The sequence below is a fragment of the Topomyia yanbarensis genome, chromosome 1 (genome assembly GCF_030247195.1).
Source record: "Topomyia yanbarensis strain Yona2022 chromosome 1, ASM3024719v1, whole genome shotgun sequence".
NCBI lineage: Eukaryota > Metazoa > Arthropoda > Insecta > Diptera > Culicidae > Topomyia > Topomyia yanbarensis.
Window position 1 is genome coordinate 171,521,372 of NC_080670.1, and position 20,582 is coordinate 171,541,953.

Sequence of the window (20,582 nt, forward strand, 5' to 3'; positions counted from 1 at the left end):
ACGCGGGTTGACACCATGAGGAAGTGACAAGATGAATGAGACAACACGGCAAATAGAAGATGGACACACCGATTAATCCCGAACGTGTCCTTGTAGATCAACAGGAAGCAGGGAGAAGTTAACTTCCATCTGAGGCAATTTCTCTTAGAACATGGTTGCTACAGAAAGTACCTGCAAAGATTCGGACTGAAAAGACACCAGAGCACGTCGAATGTGACTGCCCATGGTTCGGTTCAATGCGAAGCGTTTTTGCTATCAGCGGGGCCGATACCAGTTCAGATAAGATCTTCCACGGAATGTAACGCCATAGAAATACGTGAAACGCCATTAACGGGGCCTGTGTGCAAATTATGTCGGCTCTGCAGCGAAAACTGCGGGATGATCAAGGGAATGTTTGAATGGAGCATCACCCATGTAGACAGCCAGATCCACTGCCGGAGACTAGCTCTAGTAGTTCGCGTCAAATTACCGGAAGCGGGTCGCCGATGCCCCAGTGTGTACCGGACACCAACGTTTAGCCGGAATCCCCAGGCCAAACTCGGCACTCTACCGGAAATCATATGACATTGCTAGTATCACGGCCAGCAACTAGATCGAATAGGCCAGGTCCTTCGCCGGCGACTAGTTCGGGTAGTTTGCATCGATGCATTAGAAGCGGCGAGGCGCCAGTGTACTATATGCCACGCTCTATCCCAAAGCCGTCAGAGAACAGATCGAGTAGGTGGTGTGAAGCGTCGACGGTGTGTCGTCCGGGCGTCAGCGAACTGCAAGCTATGTTCCTTCCAGAATCGCCGGGCCGAGCTCGACACCTACTGGTTGGTCCATGAATAGAATATGTCCTTCGTCGGGAACTATATGAGTAGGTCACGGTAAAACTGGGAGATAAATGTTTCGTGCAACTGGTGCTGGTGTCCGGAGAAACTCCGCCATCGAAAAACTCTCGATCGGAGTACAGTAGATTCACCGCCAAAGACTATCCGAGCTGATGGCGCCAAAGCTGGGAGTGGTTCACATAAGTTCACCGTCGGAACAACCCTAGGGGCAGATCACTTGTGATGCATTTTTAAAAATCAGCGAAATTAAATGCATTTATTTCCATCAAAATAGAAATCCATAATGTATTTTGCGTTGCGTGCAATGTTGTTTGTGTTGCGTGTAAGACGTCAAAACCCTACAGAAAAAATAGCCCTACATTTAACAAAACGTCGAACAAAGTGGATCAGCGTAGGACGTTTGTTAAACAAACTTTTTGCAAAGCTGATGCAAAAATGGAAATTAAATACATTCTTTCAATTTGATGCAAATTTGTTATGCATTCTTAGAGTGATCTGCCCCTAGGAACAACCCGTATGTTCGGAGTTAAATGGCTCTAACATATGCAGATAGTAGAAGAGGAAAGTTGGAAGCTAAATAACTCAAATGTCGAGAAATGTTGTGGATCAAGCGATACTCAAAATTCCCATGAAGTACAGTCATGAAGCGCTGGTTGGATACTTTTTAACTAGACCGCTTTTTAGTTGGACCTCCGCTAGTTGAACTATTGTCCAACTAAAAAGCATTTGACTGCCAAAATTTCATGTCAAATTTATTTTGACAATCAATCTGACAGTAATTAGAGATGTGAACAGATGCATTGAAACTACAAACGTCTCCTTTGAAGAGTTTTTAACATCTGTCAGTCGGTCCAACTAGCGAATCAAATTCGCTAGTTGGACAGAGGCTGTGGCCCAACCAACGAATCACGACTGTGTTGCTTTCATGCAGTCCCATCGGGGAAAAGGCAAGAAGAAAAGTGAGCAGTGTTTGTAGTGATTTCTGATGGAGCGTAGCTTCCGGTTGCGGTCAGACGTCCCGACACTAACATTTCGATGCGAACTACACGATACAGTCCTCGGTGGTTGATCCAGCCTACTCACGGGCTACCCGGTATCAATGTCGGTCCGACCGGTCAACCAATCAGGAGGGACAAAACGAACTCCACCCTTTGCCATGTCCTTGGATTTGATTTAAAGGGAAAAGGAATGCAATGGATCTCCGGTAAACGGGTCAGAGAATCGACTGAATTTTTTCAGCTAATTGAAATTTACTGCAGTGGTTAATAATTTATGAACTTAATTAAAATTTAACAGCTCCATTGCGATGAAACATCCGTCGCCATAAATGTAATGCAATAAACATGGTACGACTTTCCAAAAAAAAAACCGATATATGAAATTTGACACCATTCCTGGGCGCAGCATTAATCAACTTCAACTTCCATACATGACAGCTTTATGACGGGATGGCTGCCACATTCCTTCAACCCATACGGCAGGTTTTATCGGCCGAGCATTTCATTAATCTTGCTCGCCAATCCTGTGCCGCTCATATGCCCCATCAATATATGGACTGACCGGGATCAATATGTCTGCTCGCTGGTACAACAGTACAGGAAGCGGGATCGTCCCAATGAAATTAAAGATTATTTCGAGTTGAGATATGGGAACGAAGCAAAAATTACGTTTACAAACCAGCCATGTTATGATTGGAACGTAATACCAAGTAAATAAAGATGAATCGTTCCGCAGCAGGATATTCACGCCCAACCGGATCTGATATTATGCTGGAGTAACAGAAATATATTTTTTTTTATTTTTCCTCTTTCCCCTTCACAGATTTGCGCGATACTCGACACAAACTAGTCGTTGATCCAGGAGCATCATCCGCTTCACGAGGATTTCTCCATTTGCACCCCCGATGGGTCACTGCCGGACGCTCCGGCTGAGATCCGAACCAATGAAATTTTCCAGTTTGCTGCACTCGAGATATTTCCCCGCGGCAGCAACAGTGATTCACGTGGCACGAGAGAGGCGGAAAAACTCGAAAAAATAAAAACAAACCAATATTATTGGCTGCATGCAACAGACTAACTGAAGATAACAGGGCGCGGGGAACGAGAAAAGGACAAGCGTATAAATAATACATTATCGATGCAGGATAATTAATTTTGCTGCAGGGTTTTTGTTTGATTGGATTGGACACATTCGAGTGCGTGTGGACGGGGAGAAAGTGTGTGCGATCGAGGAAGGCAATTCACGCCAGTTGAGGAGTTGATAGTTCAATGACCGAAATCGATCCCCCCGGAATCGTTGGATATTATCAATATAATGGCACGGATGTGGCCGGTTGGAACGAAACCGCTCGCTTCATTCCAGAAGATGCCGAACTGGACGTGACCTACGCTGTGTTCGAGGGCCTCGTGGCTCTGATGGCCGTGGTTGGCAATGCAATGGTGATTGTGGTGTTCAAGCGTGAACGGCGGCTTCGCAGACGGACTAACTTTTACATAGTGTCGCTGGCCACGGCCGATTTTCTGGTGGGACTGCTCGGAGTGCCATTCGCCGTCCTTTCCTCGGTTGGATTACCGAGGAATCTGTATGCATGTCTGTTCACCATCTCCCTGCTGATCGTGCTGTGCACGATTTCGATCTTCTGCCTGGTGGCAGTCTCGGTCGATCGGTACTGGGCCATCCTGCACCCGATGGCGTACTCGCGGAACGTGCGAACCAAAACTGCGATAGGTAAGTGTAAAACAATGGTACGTAACTGTCATAACAGTTCTTAGTTGTGAACGAAAGCTGCTACGGTGAATAAGTTATAGCTGCAGTAATGTTGCGACCTAATACCGTAGGGATGTCAGGAAGCTATAAATTGCGTTGAAAGACTGCGGCGTTCGCTTATCTTCGTTTATATTTTGACTTGAAACGCGAAAATAAACCGTGTTGTTGTGTCTAATATTCAAGTTTACTCCTAGAATGAACTCAGATGAATGTAAACAGGTGGATCGTTCAAAAACCAGTGTTCTGATGATATTAGCTAATTACGAACAAAAAATCCCATGAATTCAGCTGTGTACAATACCTTAGCAAGAGCCTCGTTTTTCTTTCTTTGTTCTTCTTTCCACTTTCTTCCTTTATTTTTCTTCTCTATTTTCTATTGTCTTTGTAATCTGAAAAACCCCAATGTTAAGACCTCTGTTATCGAAACCTAAAATACCGGCTCATCTTTTTTATTCGGTATTCTTCTTTTCGGATCAAGATCACTTTCTGTGCCAGGTTTGCGACCAGTGTTGTTTATAAATGAAACCTGTGTCTTGCAAATTTCATTCAGATGAGCAGTACTGTGTACCTTGTTTCCACTACATTAATGATGCACAGCGTTCTTTTAACTCTCAAAAAGGCAAGGGTTCTAAGAGGCCCGGCTAGTTACAGTTCCCTTGTTTCAATGAACTTGTAATTTGTAATAGAGATGATCGAGCGTTTTCCCAGTAACCGTGGCAAGCAGAAAGTTAGCAAAAGTTGAGCAAAGCGAAATTGATGCTGGCAGAGTTTCTGCGAGCATTTTGCGCGATTTGTGCGAGAATTCTGGCAAAGAATTCGCTCAAATGCAACAACCGTTTCTGACAGAAGCGGTTAAACCACCGATGCTGCTCACTTTTATCCAGAATCCAGCCAGGAATGTACGGTCAGATCTCTGTGCGCTTCCTGCCACATCTTTGTGAGATGTTTTGCTCGATTCGTGCTAAATTCTACCAGCTAGGAATTACCAGGATCTTTGCACGGTTTATGTCCGAGTTATGCCAGGGTTTTGCTCGGTTCCTGTCAAAATTTGCCAGAAAACGCGAGCGAAACCGAGTTCACCCTAGCTCAACGAACTCGACAGGATGCGCGCAGAAATCTGACAGGGCTGCCAAACCAAGACTGACAGAAATCTAGCAGAGCGGTCTCTGCCAGAAAATTTGGTGACTGGGTTCCGGCTTTCGATTCTCTCACTGGTAAAACGAGAAAAAAGAGGCTTTTGATTTCATTGGGTCTTAGGAGCGATGCTTCTTGAAGTCACAATTTCAACTTTTTTGAGGGTTTTAAGGGTTAAGTTAAGAGTACTCTTTGTTTGTTAAATAAATTTTCTAGAAATTGTTAGATTTTGCAAGCAATCATTTCTTATTATTGATTAAATCTAGGGGCAGATCACTTGTGATGCATTTTTAAAAATCAGCGAAATTAAATGCATTTATTTCCATCAAAATAGAAATTCATAATGTATTTTGCGTTGCGTGCCATGTTTTTGCGTTGCGTGCAATGTTGTTTGCGTTGCGTGTAAGACGTCAAAACCCTACAGAAAAACTAGCCCTACATTTGACAAAACGTCGAACAAAGTGGATCAGCATAGGACGTTTGTTAAACAAACTTTTCTGCGAGGCAGTGCAAAGCTGATGCAAAAATGGAAATTAAATGCATTTTTTTCAATTTTATGCAAATTTGTTATACATTCTTAGAGTGATCTGCCCCTAGGATTAAATACACCAATAACATTTACAGCAAATGAATTGTAAATACTCGATCTACCTTGACGCATAATTTCTTCTTAATTTGGTCCCGAGGGGCAAGCACTAAATCTTCAATACGACGCAGTGGCAAAAGGCTTACATAATTAGTTACTTTAAGTACCATTAAGTACCATTCATATATTTAACGTATGCAGAAACCACGGCTCACAGAAACGAGGCTTGCTATTCCGCGAATTGACAGTTTTTGGTGACGTCAGAGAAATCGTTGAGTAAAACAAACGGATTTCTCGAAAGTTGATAATTAAGGGATCATCCATAAATGACGTAGCATTATATGGGGGAGGGGGGAGTATTGTATTTTGTGTTGATGTGTGACGACAGGGGGGTAGGGGGTCATGTCATGCTACGTAGCTTTTTAAAAGGGGAACAACTAACATCGCTTTTTATTTTTTTTTTTTTTTCAATTTTATGGGGTCAAGGGGGGCGGGGAGGAGAATTACCGTCAAGCTACGTAATTTTCAGGGGGTATTTAGAGGTTTGTGACGAGATGCTACGATAGGGGAGGGGGGTGTTGAAAATCACTCAAAAAATGCTACGTTATTTATGGATCGTCCCTAACAGTATTTAAGCTCTAACGGTGAAAAAAAGTAATGTGTAATGGATTCTTGGTGAAAATTACGCCATAATTACACTAGACACAGTAGATATTCAGTGAATCTATGTGATTATTAGTGAAAAGTGGGAATTTGGCTGCAGCCATAGAAAACATATCTAACCGTAATTTTCTGTTCCCAGCAAAGGTTTTGGACATTTGGATAGCTTTCTTGTGATCTGCCAGGTGCCGATCATCCGTTAGCAGCAAAGAATATATGAATTTCATCTAATTCTTATCGCCGACGATTTCTATGACGCCCGCTCGTCAAAACTCTAACGAGCTAGCCTTGTATATGTAAGCCGTGTGCAGAAACGACATAAACTACTTATTTGTCACTCGGTCCAACTAGCGAATCAAATTCGTTAGTTGGACGTAGAAAAACTCTAGAAAGAGAACTGCGGAGACTCCATTTTGGATCGATTGGATTCGCGTTTAGCTGTCAAAAAACGAATCCAATCGAACATTGCCTATCCTTATAACATTGGACGTGTTGCCATACAATGCCGGGGCATACGTTGCCAAAAATGCTGTTTTTCTCTCCGCAGTTCTCTTACTAGAGTTTTTCTAACTTGTATTATCTTTGAATTCGCGCATTTCATAATAATAAAAGTATTCTGTACCGATTACATGTATTCTTTTATTTCTCTGACTCGAAATACAAACAATTTATTAAAATGACATTCAGCCTAATGGTGCATACGGTCTAATGATCCGTTAGGCCTTATGACCCGTTCGGCCGAACGGCCCATTCGGGTTAATGGCGTTGGGCCTTACAGCATTCGGCCTAACGGCTTTCAGCCTGATAGTCCGACACCGTGATTGTAAAAGATCTGTCACAAACATTGGGCTGGATGTTGCTGGCGCGAATCAAAACTTGCCGAAAGTAAACAAAGTTCATTTCATATCGTCAACCTGGCGCCAAGGTGGTGAAATCGTTCGGGGTGCTGGAGCGTTACAAGAAAATTTTAATTTCCAGATTAAATTTTACTAAACTTCCCAGTTAAGCTCAGCCGGAATGCTGGCTGGTTCTAATTCAATTAATAGTGAACCTGTGATCCACTCGTTTGCCCAGCTTACTCAAACATAGGCGCTATCTCTAGTTTAAGTCCGACTGAGCGGTAGTGAAGTCGGACAGCACGCGCAAAAGCGATGTGGCATAGTCACATTTGGTGGTGGACACAAAATAAAATTGGCAACGCTAGCAAAATGTACACTCTGGATGAACCTATCGTCAATTGACATTTCGACGAGTTTTGATTCGAGCCAATAATATGGGCCCAAATTGGAAAGTAGATACAGAACACTAGATTAGGATTGTCGCTGGTGTTCCCATTGTTTTCGCCTCGGAACATGTTTGTTTTGCTTTCGGTATATACCAGTCAAGGTACCGAATGTCTCTCTAGTAAAAGTCTTTGGTCCGCACTTTTGGTACACGCAGAAAAATATGGCCTGCATGTAACCACAAACCGTTTAGTTGAACTTCAAATTAATAAAATGCAGGGTTTACCTATTATTCATTTCAGTCTCGTTCATTCTGCTGTGATTTTTATGCATTCAAGACTGAAAACGTCCAATACATAAAACCCACAGCAGAATAAACGATGTTCGATTGGATTCGTTTTTTGACAGCTAAACGCGAATCCAATGATCCAAAATCGGAGTCTCCGCAGTTCTCTTTCTAGAGTTTTTCTAATACAAATAAGGTAATCTTCATGATCCACATTCCAAATCTAGAGCACTCTAGTTAGAGTTTGGCCAAGACGCCATGACGTATCCAAACGAATATGAAATTTGACGTATTTCTATTGTGTATACGTCAAATTCCATTTTCAATTGGATCTGGCCTCTTGGCCACACTCTAACTAGAGTGCTCTATCCAAATCAACAACATCAAAAGCCATCGTTACACAGACTAATTGAGACGACGGACTCATGGGTTTCCCATGGCTCAAGAGGTACTCGGCCTGCCTATTTTATCAATTAACTGACTACGGATTATATTGGGTCGTTTTACTTACCTTATTGTAATTACTCAACGATTTATTTGCATTACATTGTTCACGCATTGCTCTTTCAGACGTAATTTATAATCACCCAATCAATACTTCCTGTGCACGATCGAATGTGCTGAGTAAATACCTACCCCACATCGACCACAGTTTGATAATTGAGCCGAATGCACTTGGCATAAAAATTGTTTATTTGCCCACGTATACGAATGACTCGACCAGATAAACAAATCCGTAGTTTGGCGAATCGATTAATTATACTCCGGTGGTACCCGCGTGTCCACCTGGAAGCGGGGTTTGCGTGCGCTTTATTCAGTGAGCCATATGATGTGATGATTGTGCTTTGATGCCATAAAAATGGGCGACGCGCACGGAACGTGTTCGCCTGTAATGATTTGGTTTTATGAATGAATCAGTCGGTTATTTGGGTTTTCTGCAGTATTAAGTTGGTCGTAACATTTATGGTTTACTTTATCGGTCAATCGGGGAAGCGATAAGCCACGGTACGCTACAATCCCATTGCAGCGTTATTTTCGTATCGTGGTCGTATTGTGGATAGATTTGAAAATAACTGCCTTCCACTTCAGTACAGTGAATAAGTGTTGCGATAGAGGAATGAGGAATAAAAATAATGAACAAAAATACCTCTTTCTTTTCGGGGCATAAGATTTAAACTAAATTTATATGTGGAACAACAGTATCTAGAAATTGCTGTGTCTAAACAAGCGACTCCCGATTTCTGCTAGAAACGCACCGGCACAACAGGTTTTGTAGCGCTTCAGTTTATTCTTGCATTTTCCTCATTTTTTTCAATTTCAAATATATTTACAATAAAACGAGGCTTTTGTAATTATAGACGTGACCGAGGGGAACGTCCCTTCAGAATTATAGTAATGCAGTTGTGATTCGCTGGTTGGGCAACAGCCTCTGTCCAATAACAGATTTTATTTGCTAGTTGGACCGACTGACAGATGTCAAAAACTCTCCAACAGAGACGTTAGTAGTCTAAATGCCCTGGTCACATCTCTACATATTGTCAGATTCAACTAACTGGGGTTCAACTAACGGAGGTCCAACTAAAAAGCGGTCCAGTTAAAAAATGTCCAACCAGCGAATCACGACGGTACTCTGAATCGAACTCTAGAAGGTCCACTAAAACCCACATCCATCTTCCTGAACCAAGGGTTCGTTCATACCTTTGGAATCAGAGCCCATATTATTGTCTCGAATCAAAATTCGTCGAAATGTCAATTGACGATAGGTTTATCTGGAGTGTTCATTTGTGTTTACATTTTGTTAGCGTTGCCAATTTTATTTTGATTCCACCACCCAATATGGTTACGCCACATCGCTTTTGAGCGTTCTGTCCGACTTCGCTACTATTCAGTTAGACTTAAACTAGGGATAGCCCCTATGTTTCAGTAAGCCGGGCAAACGAGTGGATCACAGGTTCGCTTGCTTCCAACGGCGAGTCGGCGGCCACTAGATCGGCGGATCGTACACGGTTTTGCCCGCTTCGGTTACACCTGAAACAGAGATTCCTAGAGAGTATCGGATAGTTACCGAAACCCAGTAAAGTTCAACCGGAAATGAGCCGGAAGTCTGGCTGGTTCTAATTTACATATAATCCTAGTTTGGACGCGAGTCTTGTTTTTACCTTTTTACGAGGTTTTTCGGAACGTGTCCAATGGGAAGTAGGCAGAAAGAATGAACCGGAAACGGTGACAATTCACCATTTAACCAGACCATTCTAACTAGAATCAGTTGTGTCACTGGAGCTGGAATGCGTATTAGAACCAACCAGCATTCCGGCTGAGCTTAAGAAGTTTCCTAAAATTTAATCTGGGAAATAGAAATTTTCTGGCAACGCTCCAGCACCCCATTGCACTCTAACGATTTCGCCACCTGGGCACCAGTTTGGCGCTACGGAATGAAATTTGTTTAATTTCGACGAGTTTTGATTCGAGTCCACAACATCCAGCCTGCCTTAATTTTCCCAGATTAAATTTTAGGAAACTTCCCAGTTAAGCTCATCCGGGATGCTGGCTGGAACCTGCTCGAATTCCGGCTTGGAACCAGCTAGAATTCTAGCTGGAATCAGCTAGAATTCCAGCTCCTTTACGGTTTCACTTTACTGGGTTCCGGTAACCATAAAGTAGTCAATACATTTTGCTGGGATATTGTTGGCTCGAATCAAGTTCATTCTGTAGCGTCAACATGCGCCCAGGTGAAATCGTTAGAGGTTTACGAGGAACTGGAGCTTTTCCAGAAAAGTTTTATTTCCAAAATTATGTTTTAGAAAACTTCCGGTAACCGATACCCTTGAGGAACCTCTGTTTAAGGAGTACTAGTACAATGCAGCTTAGCACTCAATGAACGACTGCTAGAAACTGGCCAAAGGGGATGTTAGAAGTGTTAATGTATCTGTTCACAATTTCAATTGGTTTACCAAAGTCAACTTGATGTGATATTTTATAATTCAATTGATTTTTAGTTGAGCAATGATCCAACTAGCGAACTGTATTACAGATTCTGAAAAAACTAAGATTTTTGTATATTTCTCATAACTAGCATAAGTTTTAAAACCCATTTTCTGCCTTTTTCCGCAGTCATCATAAGTCTCTGCTGGCTAGCAGGATCCATCATAGGATTTCTTCCGCTGTTTGGGTGGCATGAAACACCCCAGGTGGACACATGCCTCTTCCTCAAGGTCATGGACTTCGACTATCTAGTGTTTTTGTACTTTGCGACAATCATCACCCCGGCACTCATCATGTTGGCTTTCTATGCCCACATCTACCGAGTTATTGTAAAACAGGTTAGTATCACAAATACGTTCCTAGCTACTGATATAAATCAATTCAATGCTTTCAGCTGCGCCAAATCGTCACGATGAATCCAACGGGGATTATCTCGACCGAAAGTCGACGAGCGTCGGACAACAGTCGCATCCGGATATCAACGCTGAAATCTCACCGATGCAAATCTGGCCACAGCGGTGGTACAATGCTCCGCGTACTGGGCGCGGCTCAGAAACGCGAAGTCAAAGCCACCCAGAACCTATCCATCATAGTGCTGTTTTTCATGATCTGCTGGATTCCGCTGTACACAATCAACTGCATCGTGGCCTTCTGTCGCGACTGTAAAATCCCCCCGACACTGATGCTGTTCTGCATCATCCTGTCCCATTTGAACTCCGCCGTCAATCCGCTGCTGTACGCCTACCATCTCAAGGACTTCCGGGCGGCAATGCGTAATCTCATCCTCAGTGTGCTCGGGCACGACGTGCCCACCCAGGAACTCAACTACCGGGCGTCTCTCGCCAGTCAGCAGCAGTTTGCGCAACGACATTCCATCATGGATCGGAGACTGTCACCGCAGCCGAAAATCTATATCGGTAAGATGTTGAATGCCGGAGGCACAGATGCACAGACGTAATACACAATTGCGTTTAATTACTTTCGATTGAAACGGTATTTTTAAAATAGTATTACAGCTGTGATTTGATGATTGGACCACCTCAAAGTAAAGCTAGTTGGAACGACTGACCGATGGCAAAAACTCAACATACAATTTCGCTGGATAACGGCTTCGACAGTTCTTGTCCAGCTTATTATCTTGCTTTATTTGTTTGTCCAGCTTTTGTTGTTTGTTGGGAATAAACCAAAGAGGATAGTAGTGCAAATGCATCTGGTCACATCTCTAACTGTTGTCAAAGAAAATTTGACGTGCATTTGTTTTACCTTTGACAATGTTCCAACTCGCGGATGTCATAAAGAAAATTATAGCTAGAGACTCCATCACTCAAAAAAAAGTAAACGTTATGCCTATTGATTTTACACATAGATTTTTGCAATTAACGGAGGCATATAGGCACTATTTGCTGGTACATAAACCTAATGTGTGTATTTACAAGAAATATTAATCTTACATTCACATTTCATAACTATTAGCCACATAAAACCCCATTCTATAACAATATGCACATATAACTTATGTGTGTGCATACATAGTTTATACAGTTGACACATAGAAGGTATGTGTGCGCGTGATAACAATAGCATTTCTTCTTCATATGAATTTTAAGCGGTTTGAAGCAAATAGAATTAACGTTTGGATTTTTTTCAGTGATTGTAACGAATCACCAGTTACATTGAATCCGCGTGGTTCTTCAGATGCGGTGGCACTTGGGTGGACTAGAAACAACATACCGTGCGCATTTTTCAATACCTACTATGGTTGGATGAAATGAGCAAGGGCTGTTGTCTGCTTTGTTGTGGGCACATTTGCACACCCATTCGTCCCCAGATAGCGCTTTAAGTGTCACTGAAATTTTGGTTGAAAATCAAAACAATGGTGTCTCTAGTATATATTTCCTTTATGCGGATGTCCATCTTAAAAGGGCTCCTGTTAAAAAGTGTTCATCCAGTGATTCACGACTATATACAGTCGTGATTCGCCGGTTGGTCACTTTTTAACTGAACCGCTTCTTAGTTGGACTATTGTCCAACTAAAAAACATCTGAATACTGAAATTTTAAGTCAAGTTAACTTTGACAATCAATCGGAAGATATTTAGAGATGTTAACCGATGCATTTGTGCTAGTACCGTCTCCTTCGGAGAGCTTTTGACATTTGCCAGTCGGTCACCCAGAGGGTGACCAAAACAACGAATCACAACTGTATCTGTACTAACTAGTACTCGGAGATATATAATAGTACACAGCGTACTTTTCTAATAACATTCAATTTAATTTACTCATTTCTTTGTTTGGAAATTTCAACCAGAGGATACGAAAACTGAAACAGATATAATTTGATGTGGAATAAATGAAACAAAATTTGAACTCAAAAGATGTGGTACCCATGAAAGGTAATGGTAACTTTGTTACTTGTACCTTACAGAAACAACAGCACGGCTACTAACAAGTGAGGTGATGGAAAAAGTCAATAGAAAGGGTCAATAAGGAATCAAATACTTTTTTATTACATTCACTGGTAACACATATTATCAATCCTTTGAACGTCAAAACGATTTAAGATTGTTTTACTAAGGTAATGGAAACGGGTTCTTGTTTGACACTATCGATTTTACTTGACTATGCTATCCACCACAGGGGTCAGCATCTATGACTGTTAACCCACCAAAAGGATAGAGATCTAGGTGGTTGAATGAAATCTGTCAGCTCAAGTTCATTCTTTGGAATTTTCTGATCAAGCCAATCATATACGAAAATAATCAGAGTAAAGTCCAACAAGTTTTCCACCGATTAATACCACAATAAAGGTTCAACTGCACGTATTCCCTTGAGCCCTAACTAAACTCAGGCGCACTTCAAGTTCTTTTTTTTCTTGTCATTTAACAGCACCTTAATATAAACTTTCTTCAATTCTCCAGCATAACCTTAAATATCCGCTTTCTATATCCTCTAGATTCACCGGTCTACCTACGATCCCAGCAGCAACGCCAGCAATCGATCCTACTGCAACAGCGTTCTCTCGATCGCTCGGGTATCGGTGGATCCTACTACAGTATTAACAAGAAACGATTGATCACCACTACCCGCTCGGATCCCGGTTCTCCCAACGTAATGATCAGCACATCAGCCCTCAGCGCCAGTCCTGCCGACTCGAACTGTTCTTCTCCGCAGCGCTATGCACCGCCGGAACTATTCGAACGGGCCACCTATGAAATGTGGGGTATAGCGGAAGTGCCCAGTGTCAACGAAGACAGTGATAATCGGAAGTCTATAGATGATGACGATCGGAATGGATACATTTTGGTCTACACGGACTCGGAAGGGAATACAAGGCAAAATGACGAAAGTGTGGAGAGACCCTCTGTGGAGATGGATCTTGAAGAGATCGAGAAGAACTCGAAGTCAGGAATATTTGAAGACAATCTCAACGAGATGCCAGAATTTGATTTAAGACTAACTGAAGAAGACCTTAACCATAGTTCACTCTATAGTATTGTCCTGTCGCAACGAAGAAGTCATAGTACGTGCTGTATTTTGCAGGAACGGAAGACCAATTCTCCGCCAACCGATTCAGTGTTTCTCGTAGAGAACAATTCACCCCATCGAATACTCGCCAATCACCTGTCGCCGTCCGGCACCAACAACAACGGTGGTGGCGTCTACGACGATGATTATGCCAACAACTGTAGTAGTCTCAACCTAGTCGATAATTATAACAATAACAACAACAACAACGACGATGACAGTCATCATTCTAGCAAGAATGCATCTAGTCCAAATTTCTCCTCGTCCTGCGGGACAACTACAATTACCGGTAAGGTTCGGCCCATTAGTAAATCGTTTTCGTTGTTCAACAGCACACACTCGAATCAAAGCCCTGTCCTGGCACCACTGTCGCCCAGCTGTCCCTCGACGGCGATGGAGAGTGTCGAAACGTCACATTCCAGCCTTTTCAATCTGTTCAGTTCCAGTAGCGGTACGAAACAGCGGATACGTAGCTTTAAGTATAACAAACGGTCATTGTCGAATGATAAGTGAATGGAAAATGTGAGCCTGTTGCTTGTAAACTAATGCGACTAAGTAGAGATTCCATAAGTATATTTCTGATGTAGTAAATAGAACATAAGTCATCCAGTTTAGAATTTTAATTCGGTATCACATGCATAAAAGTCTAGATCCATTAGCAAAGTGAAAGCTTAGGTTAAAATGGTCAGATTTCTCGGATTAGACGAGGCAGTCCCAGATTTAAAAGGCTAGACGTCCCGGAAAATTTCCCGTATTTCCAAATAAACTGATTTGTGTTATGACGGTAGAAGTGGTAAGGAACGTTGAAGTGGAAAAACTGCTAATCCGCCGACGGAAGCAAGCAAACTTGTGATCCACTCGTTTGCCCGGCTTACTTAAACATAGAGGCTGTCGCTAGCTCAAGTCCGACTGAGCGGTAGCGCAGTAGGACAGTACGCGGTAAATGTGATGTAGCGTAGATCAATTGGGTGGTGGAATCAAAATAAAATTAGCAACGCTAGTAAAATGTAAACCCAAATGAACACTTCGGATGAACCTATCGTCAATTGACATTTCGACGACGATGACTTGAATCGGACCCATGTTCGACATTTCGAACTCTCCGGATAAGGTCATTTCAATCTCCAGAACAATGTTCTCCGAAGGACCCACCACTAGAACATCGTCCACATACTATCACTTCTTTCCTGTTTGACTCGACTGTTTGAGTTCATATATCGACCTGCTTAGGCCACATACCAGATCATTTTTAAGACCGCAAGCCTCTGATTGTTGCATTTAAATTTTCTCTGACAAACTTCCATCGGATGTACGACCATTTCCTCCTTATTTTCCATCGCCAAAACAGCATCCAATCGGGCTACAGACGAGTATGTTTCCTCGTGGTCGAATCTGCGTCTTTGATTGAAACCACGCGCTGAGTCAGTCCTAGTACTGCGATGGCTGGTCGTCTTCAGACCTTTTGATATAGAGGATCCACTTACAAGTGATCGAACTCCGGCCGTACGGAAGTTTCACCAAAGTCCACGTATTGTTCGTCACCAGCGAATCGCGTCCAATTTTATTCGTCCTTTCGATGACAAATGAACGTACACAATGGACCCAATCGCACGAAGTCTGGAAATATTCGGCTTCTTACTCTCTCATCACACAAAAGGGGTTCTCTATACTTGTCTATTGCACTCGTTGAACTCCTGTTATCAAGAATTGCAGCTGTCTACACCGCTTGCTCCCAAAACCACTTGTCAATCTTCGAGTCTGCAAGCATTGCTCGAGCTCGTGCAACAATCGTTCGGTTCATCTTCCCACTGGTACCGTTCTGTTTTGGTGTATGTATAAAGAACCGTCCAGTACACTAATTATTCCTTTCTTCCATCAGAAAACTTCGAATGCTCTTTTTCCGATACTCCCTTCTACTGTCAAATTTAAGACGAGAAATCTGAACCTTTTTGCTGTTATTACTGCCTCGTGAAACCAGCAGAGCACCTGATTCTGCTTTCATTGGAAAAATCATAACGAAGTGGGTTGAACCGTCGATAAATGAAATAGCTTTTCTTTGCGGACATTGATCGCTAAAACGCTGGATCCTTCATAATTTTCCATCTCACCATCACCAAATACGACATTTATTCCATTCATTTGTCTCGACATCACCGCTGTTGTGCTATCTTATGACAAGCACCATCTAGTACATTTCGAGAAAAACGATTTTCAAAGTTTGAGATTGAATATCTTGAAAGTTATAAATGGTAGAAACAATTCAGAGAACAGAATTTATACCTTTGACCGACCGTTCTTCTTCGTACTCACTTTCTTCTGTACTCGGGCACTGTGCAATTTTGTAGCCTTCTTATGACTCACTTGCTTTTCACGTTGCACTTCCTCATTGTCGCTTGCTGCATCCAACAAAGCCGGCACTCCTCCCTCCTCCATCTCCACACACTCCAGAAACTTTTGGGCCTATCCACGCGGTAAATTCGACCCGTCGAAAAGCGGTCATTGGAAACATTCACTTTTCTACTTCTTTGCCATAATTAACTTCACTTCTATCACATCGCGATAATGAGGCCATAACTAGGGGCAGATCACTCTAAGAATGTATAACAAATTTGCATCAAATTGAAAAAAAAATGTATTGAATTTCCATTTTTGCATCGGCTTTGCACTGCCCCGCAGAAAAGTTTGTTTAACAAACGTCCTACGCTGGATCCACTTTCTTCGACGTTTTGTTAAATGTAGGGCTAGTTTCTCTGTAGGGTTTTGACGTCTTACACGCAACGCAAACAATATTGCACGCTACGCAAAAACATTGCACGCAACGCAAAATACATTATGAATTTCTATTTTGATGGAAATAAATGCATTTAATTTCGCTGATTTTTAAAAATGCATCACAAGGCTAGCTTATAGTTCGGAAAACGTGTCACGGGATTTGAGTCCCTGTGTATTTAAAACGAAGCTCGGGATAACAAATCCCGCGACGGGAAATGAGTACACAAAAATGACAGTTTTCCTGACTTGTAAACCCAACCGCGGGAAACATCATGGGATTTTAAAACTCTCCACACAGAAATCCGGCCAGGAACAAAGCAACACAAATTGTTTCGGCCTAAAAGCCAACTGTCAAAATCCACTTTGAATGGAAATTTCGGACAAACCGTTACACGCCAATCACAGATGTTGGTAGTAAACGAAAGAGAAAAGTTTGCTCTTCCATAAACTGTTGTGAACTGTGTTAGACTAGTAACGGTTTGTCTGGAATTTCCATTCAAAGTGGATTTTGACAGTTGGCTTTTAGGCCGTAATCATATGTTTGTCGAGATAGTATTTTTATAATGTTTGCAATTCACTTCAAGTTTGATACTGTTTGTATTTTTAAGATGCAGCGGAGTCCCTGATCAAATCCCGACGCAAATCCCGTGACCCATTTCCTAAACTGTAAACTAGCCTTTATGGCAGGTAAAAAGATGGATACAGTCGTGATTTGCAGGTTGGACACGCTTTTTATTTGGACCTCCGCTAGTTAGACCATAATCCAACTACAATCGTGATTCATTAGTTGGACCACATAATTGTCCAACTGACAAATGTCAAAAACTCTCCAAGGGAGATGGTGGCAGTGTAAATGCATCTGTTCACATCTCGAAATATTGTCAAATTGAATGTCAAAGTAAATTTGAAATTAAATTTCGGCGTTAAGATGTTTTTTAGTTGGACCATGATCCAACTAGCGGAGGTCCAACTAAAAAGCGGTCCAGTTAAAAAGTGTCCAACTAGCAAATCACAACTGTAAAAAGTATCTGAAATTCAGTCTTGTTACTTTGACAATCAATCTGACGATAATTAGTCGTCTTTGGTGTTATTGACATCCTTGACATTTTCCAAGATTGGATTTACACGCCGGAAGAAAGTTAATTATTTTGTGCAGACCTTCTCTCCGTCACAGAAAATATTTTTTTGTTTTGTGTTGACAGCTTGGAAAGGTTTCGACGGAAAGTTTTACGTCATGAAAATCCGGTTTAGAATCCCGTAACAGAATCAACGATCAAATCAAGAACACGATGTTCCCATTGCGATTTTAGATAGTTTAAACAACTATCTGTTCTAAATTCGACCACTTTTTAGGAACAGATTTAGAACAGCTCGACTATACCATTTACAATTAAAATGTATTCCGGCTCCAGCGACACAACCGATTCTAAGTACAGTCGTGATTCGCTGGTTGGGCCACACCCCCTGTCCAATTAACGAATTTGATCCGTTAGTTGGACCGACTGACAAACGTCAAAAACTCCAAAGGAGACAAAAGTAATGTAAATACATCGTTCACTTCTCTAATTATTGTTAGTTTGATGGTCAAAGTGAATTTGACAAGAAATTTTGACATTCGGATACATTTTAGTTAGACGATACAGTCGTATTTCGCTGGTTGGACACTTGAACTGGACCGCTTTTTAGTTGGACGTCCGCTAGTTGGACACTTGTCCAACTAAAAAGCATCTGAACGTAAAAATCTCATGTCAAATTTATTTTGACAATCTATCTAACAATCTTGTACACTACTAATCTCTTCTTTGGAGAATTTTTGACATTTGTCAGTCGGTCCAACTAGCGAATCGAATTCGTTGGTTGGACAGAGGCTGTGGCCCAACCAGCGAATCACGACCGTAGTCCAACTTGTGGAGGTCCAACTAAAAAGCGATCCACTTAAAAAGTGACCGACCAGCGAACCATGACTGTACTTACTAGAATCGGTTGAACTAATGCCGTTTTCAATAGCAGTGCACAGGTGTAGTGGAGTGCACTGGTTTTGCACTTTCGAGTATTGATGGGCATTCTGAAAAATTAAAATCGGATTTAGCTGCATCGATCCACAGTTTATAGAGAACAGTTGCGCAAAGAGTGAAGTCAAAAAAGTCTACCTATCGAGCACAATTGGAATCCATCTCTGATATCTGCAGCAAAGCTGAATTTTATTTTTGCTCGATAGGTAGACTTTTTTTGACTTCACTCTTTGCACACTCTTTGCGTACACACTTAAAAATATTCGCAGTATTCGGTAATTTTTTACCGAATTTTGAACAGCTAAACGTTCGGTAACCAGTTCGGTAAATGAGCTGTTTACAGAGCGTTCGGTAATTAAGATTTTTTCTGATCTGTCAAAAATTACTGAATAGTTTGGTAATTTTATTACAAATGTTACCGGACGTATTCGGTTCATTCACTGAGCACAAACAAATAAAAAATGGTTCGGATTTTTTATAAACCATTATTAATAAAAATGTAAACCAGCTATTCGGCAATAAACACATATCATGTGAAAGGACCTGAAAGATTTTTAGCAGCGATCAATAAAGAACTATGCGCCGCGAAGCATTGGAATGGCAGCGGTAGCGGATGTATACTGTAATGGATTTTAACGGTCGCTATAACTGCATTTGCACCAAAGAAATGCTTACCGGAAATTTCAATGAGAGGTCATCTTTTATTCATGGACACGACCACGAAAGAATAGACGAAACACTTCACAAAGTTACCAATGGCCGCGATTTGACAGTTAATTTTCATGAATAACTGAATTTACCAAAATTCAGTAATGAAGAGATAATTTGACCATTTGTTCGGTAATTCTTTACCGGATACGGGAATATTGCGATATTAGCGTATGAATTGTAGTTTTAATTACAGATTTAGGGAAAACCGTTCGTATACAATAAACTGTTCGGTAAAATATAACGTATTTTTTTTTACAAATAAATCCAACCAGTTATCTTTTGATCTTTACCGAAATTTCTGTCAAAAGAATTACCGAACAGCGAAATCTAATTTAAATGTGTACCTTTATACGAAAGCCTTTGAATCGATCATCATTTGAATTCGAAAAAATTGATATTATCGAACATCGAACCGGGAAAGATAGCCCGGTCAGCGTGGCAAGCAGAAAGTTAGCAAAAGTTGAGCAAAGCAAAATTGATGCTGGCAGAGTTTCTGCGAGCATTTTGCGCGATTTGTGCGAGAATTCTGGCAAAGAATTCGCTCAAATGCAACAACCGTTTCTGACAGAAGCGGTTAAACCAACCGATGCTGCTCACTTTTATCCAGAATCGATCCAGAAATGTACGGCCAAGATCTCTACACGCTTCCTGCCACATCTTTGTCAGATGTTTTGCTCGATTCGTGCTAAATTCTACCAGGTAGGAATTGCCAGGATCCTTGCACAGTTTATGTCCGAGTTATGGCAGGGTTTTGCTCGGTTCCTGTCAAAATTTGCCAGAAAACGCGAGCGAAACCGAGTTCGCCCTAGCTCAACTAACCCGAAAGGATACGCGCAGAAACCTGACAGGGCTGCCAAACCAAGACTTACAGAAATCTAGCAGAGCGGTCTCTGCCAGAAAATTTTCTCACTGGGCGGATGGATGTTTCGAGGTAAAAAGATCGATTTTGAAAAAAAAATTGTTTTCAATAACGGCCAAGTCAAAATTTCTTCACTTGGATTCGCTGAAAACCAGTTTTCGGCTAATTAGTCACCAGCAACCCGAAAACTGGTTTTCAGCGAAAGCGAGAGCGAAGAAATTGGCCGTAAGAATT

The 20,582-nt window shown here is 41.7% G+C and overlaps 1 protein-coding gene across 2 annotated transcripts in view; it reads left to right on the forward strand.

Annotated features, from left to right (window-relative positions):
• LOC131681138 (uncharacterized) overlaps positions 1-14,603 on the forward strand; it is a 70,091-nt gene extending 55,488 nt beyond the window's left edge. For both annotated transcript variants that reach the window (XM_058961852.1, XM_058961860.1), the window contains exons 2-5: positions 2,655-3,560; positions 10,600-10,808; positions 10,865-11,387; positions 13,423-14,603. In XM_058961852.1, coding sequence (XP_058817835.1) covers positions 3,101-3,560; positions 10,600-10,808; positions 10,865-11,387; positions 13,423-14,507 — 2,277 coding nt within the window. In that variant the 5' untranslated portion in view covers positions 2,655-3,100 and the 3' untranslated portion in view covers positions 14,508-14,603. The remainder of the gene's footprint in view (positions 1-2,654; positions 3,561-10,599; positions 10,809-10,864; positions 11,388-13,422) is intronic.
• Positions 14,604-20,582: the final 5,979 nt, after the last annotated feature.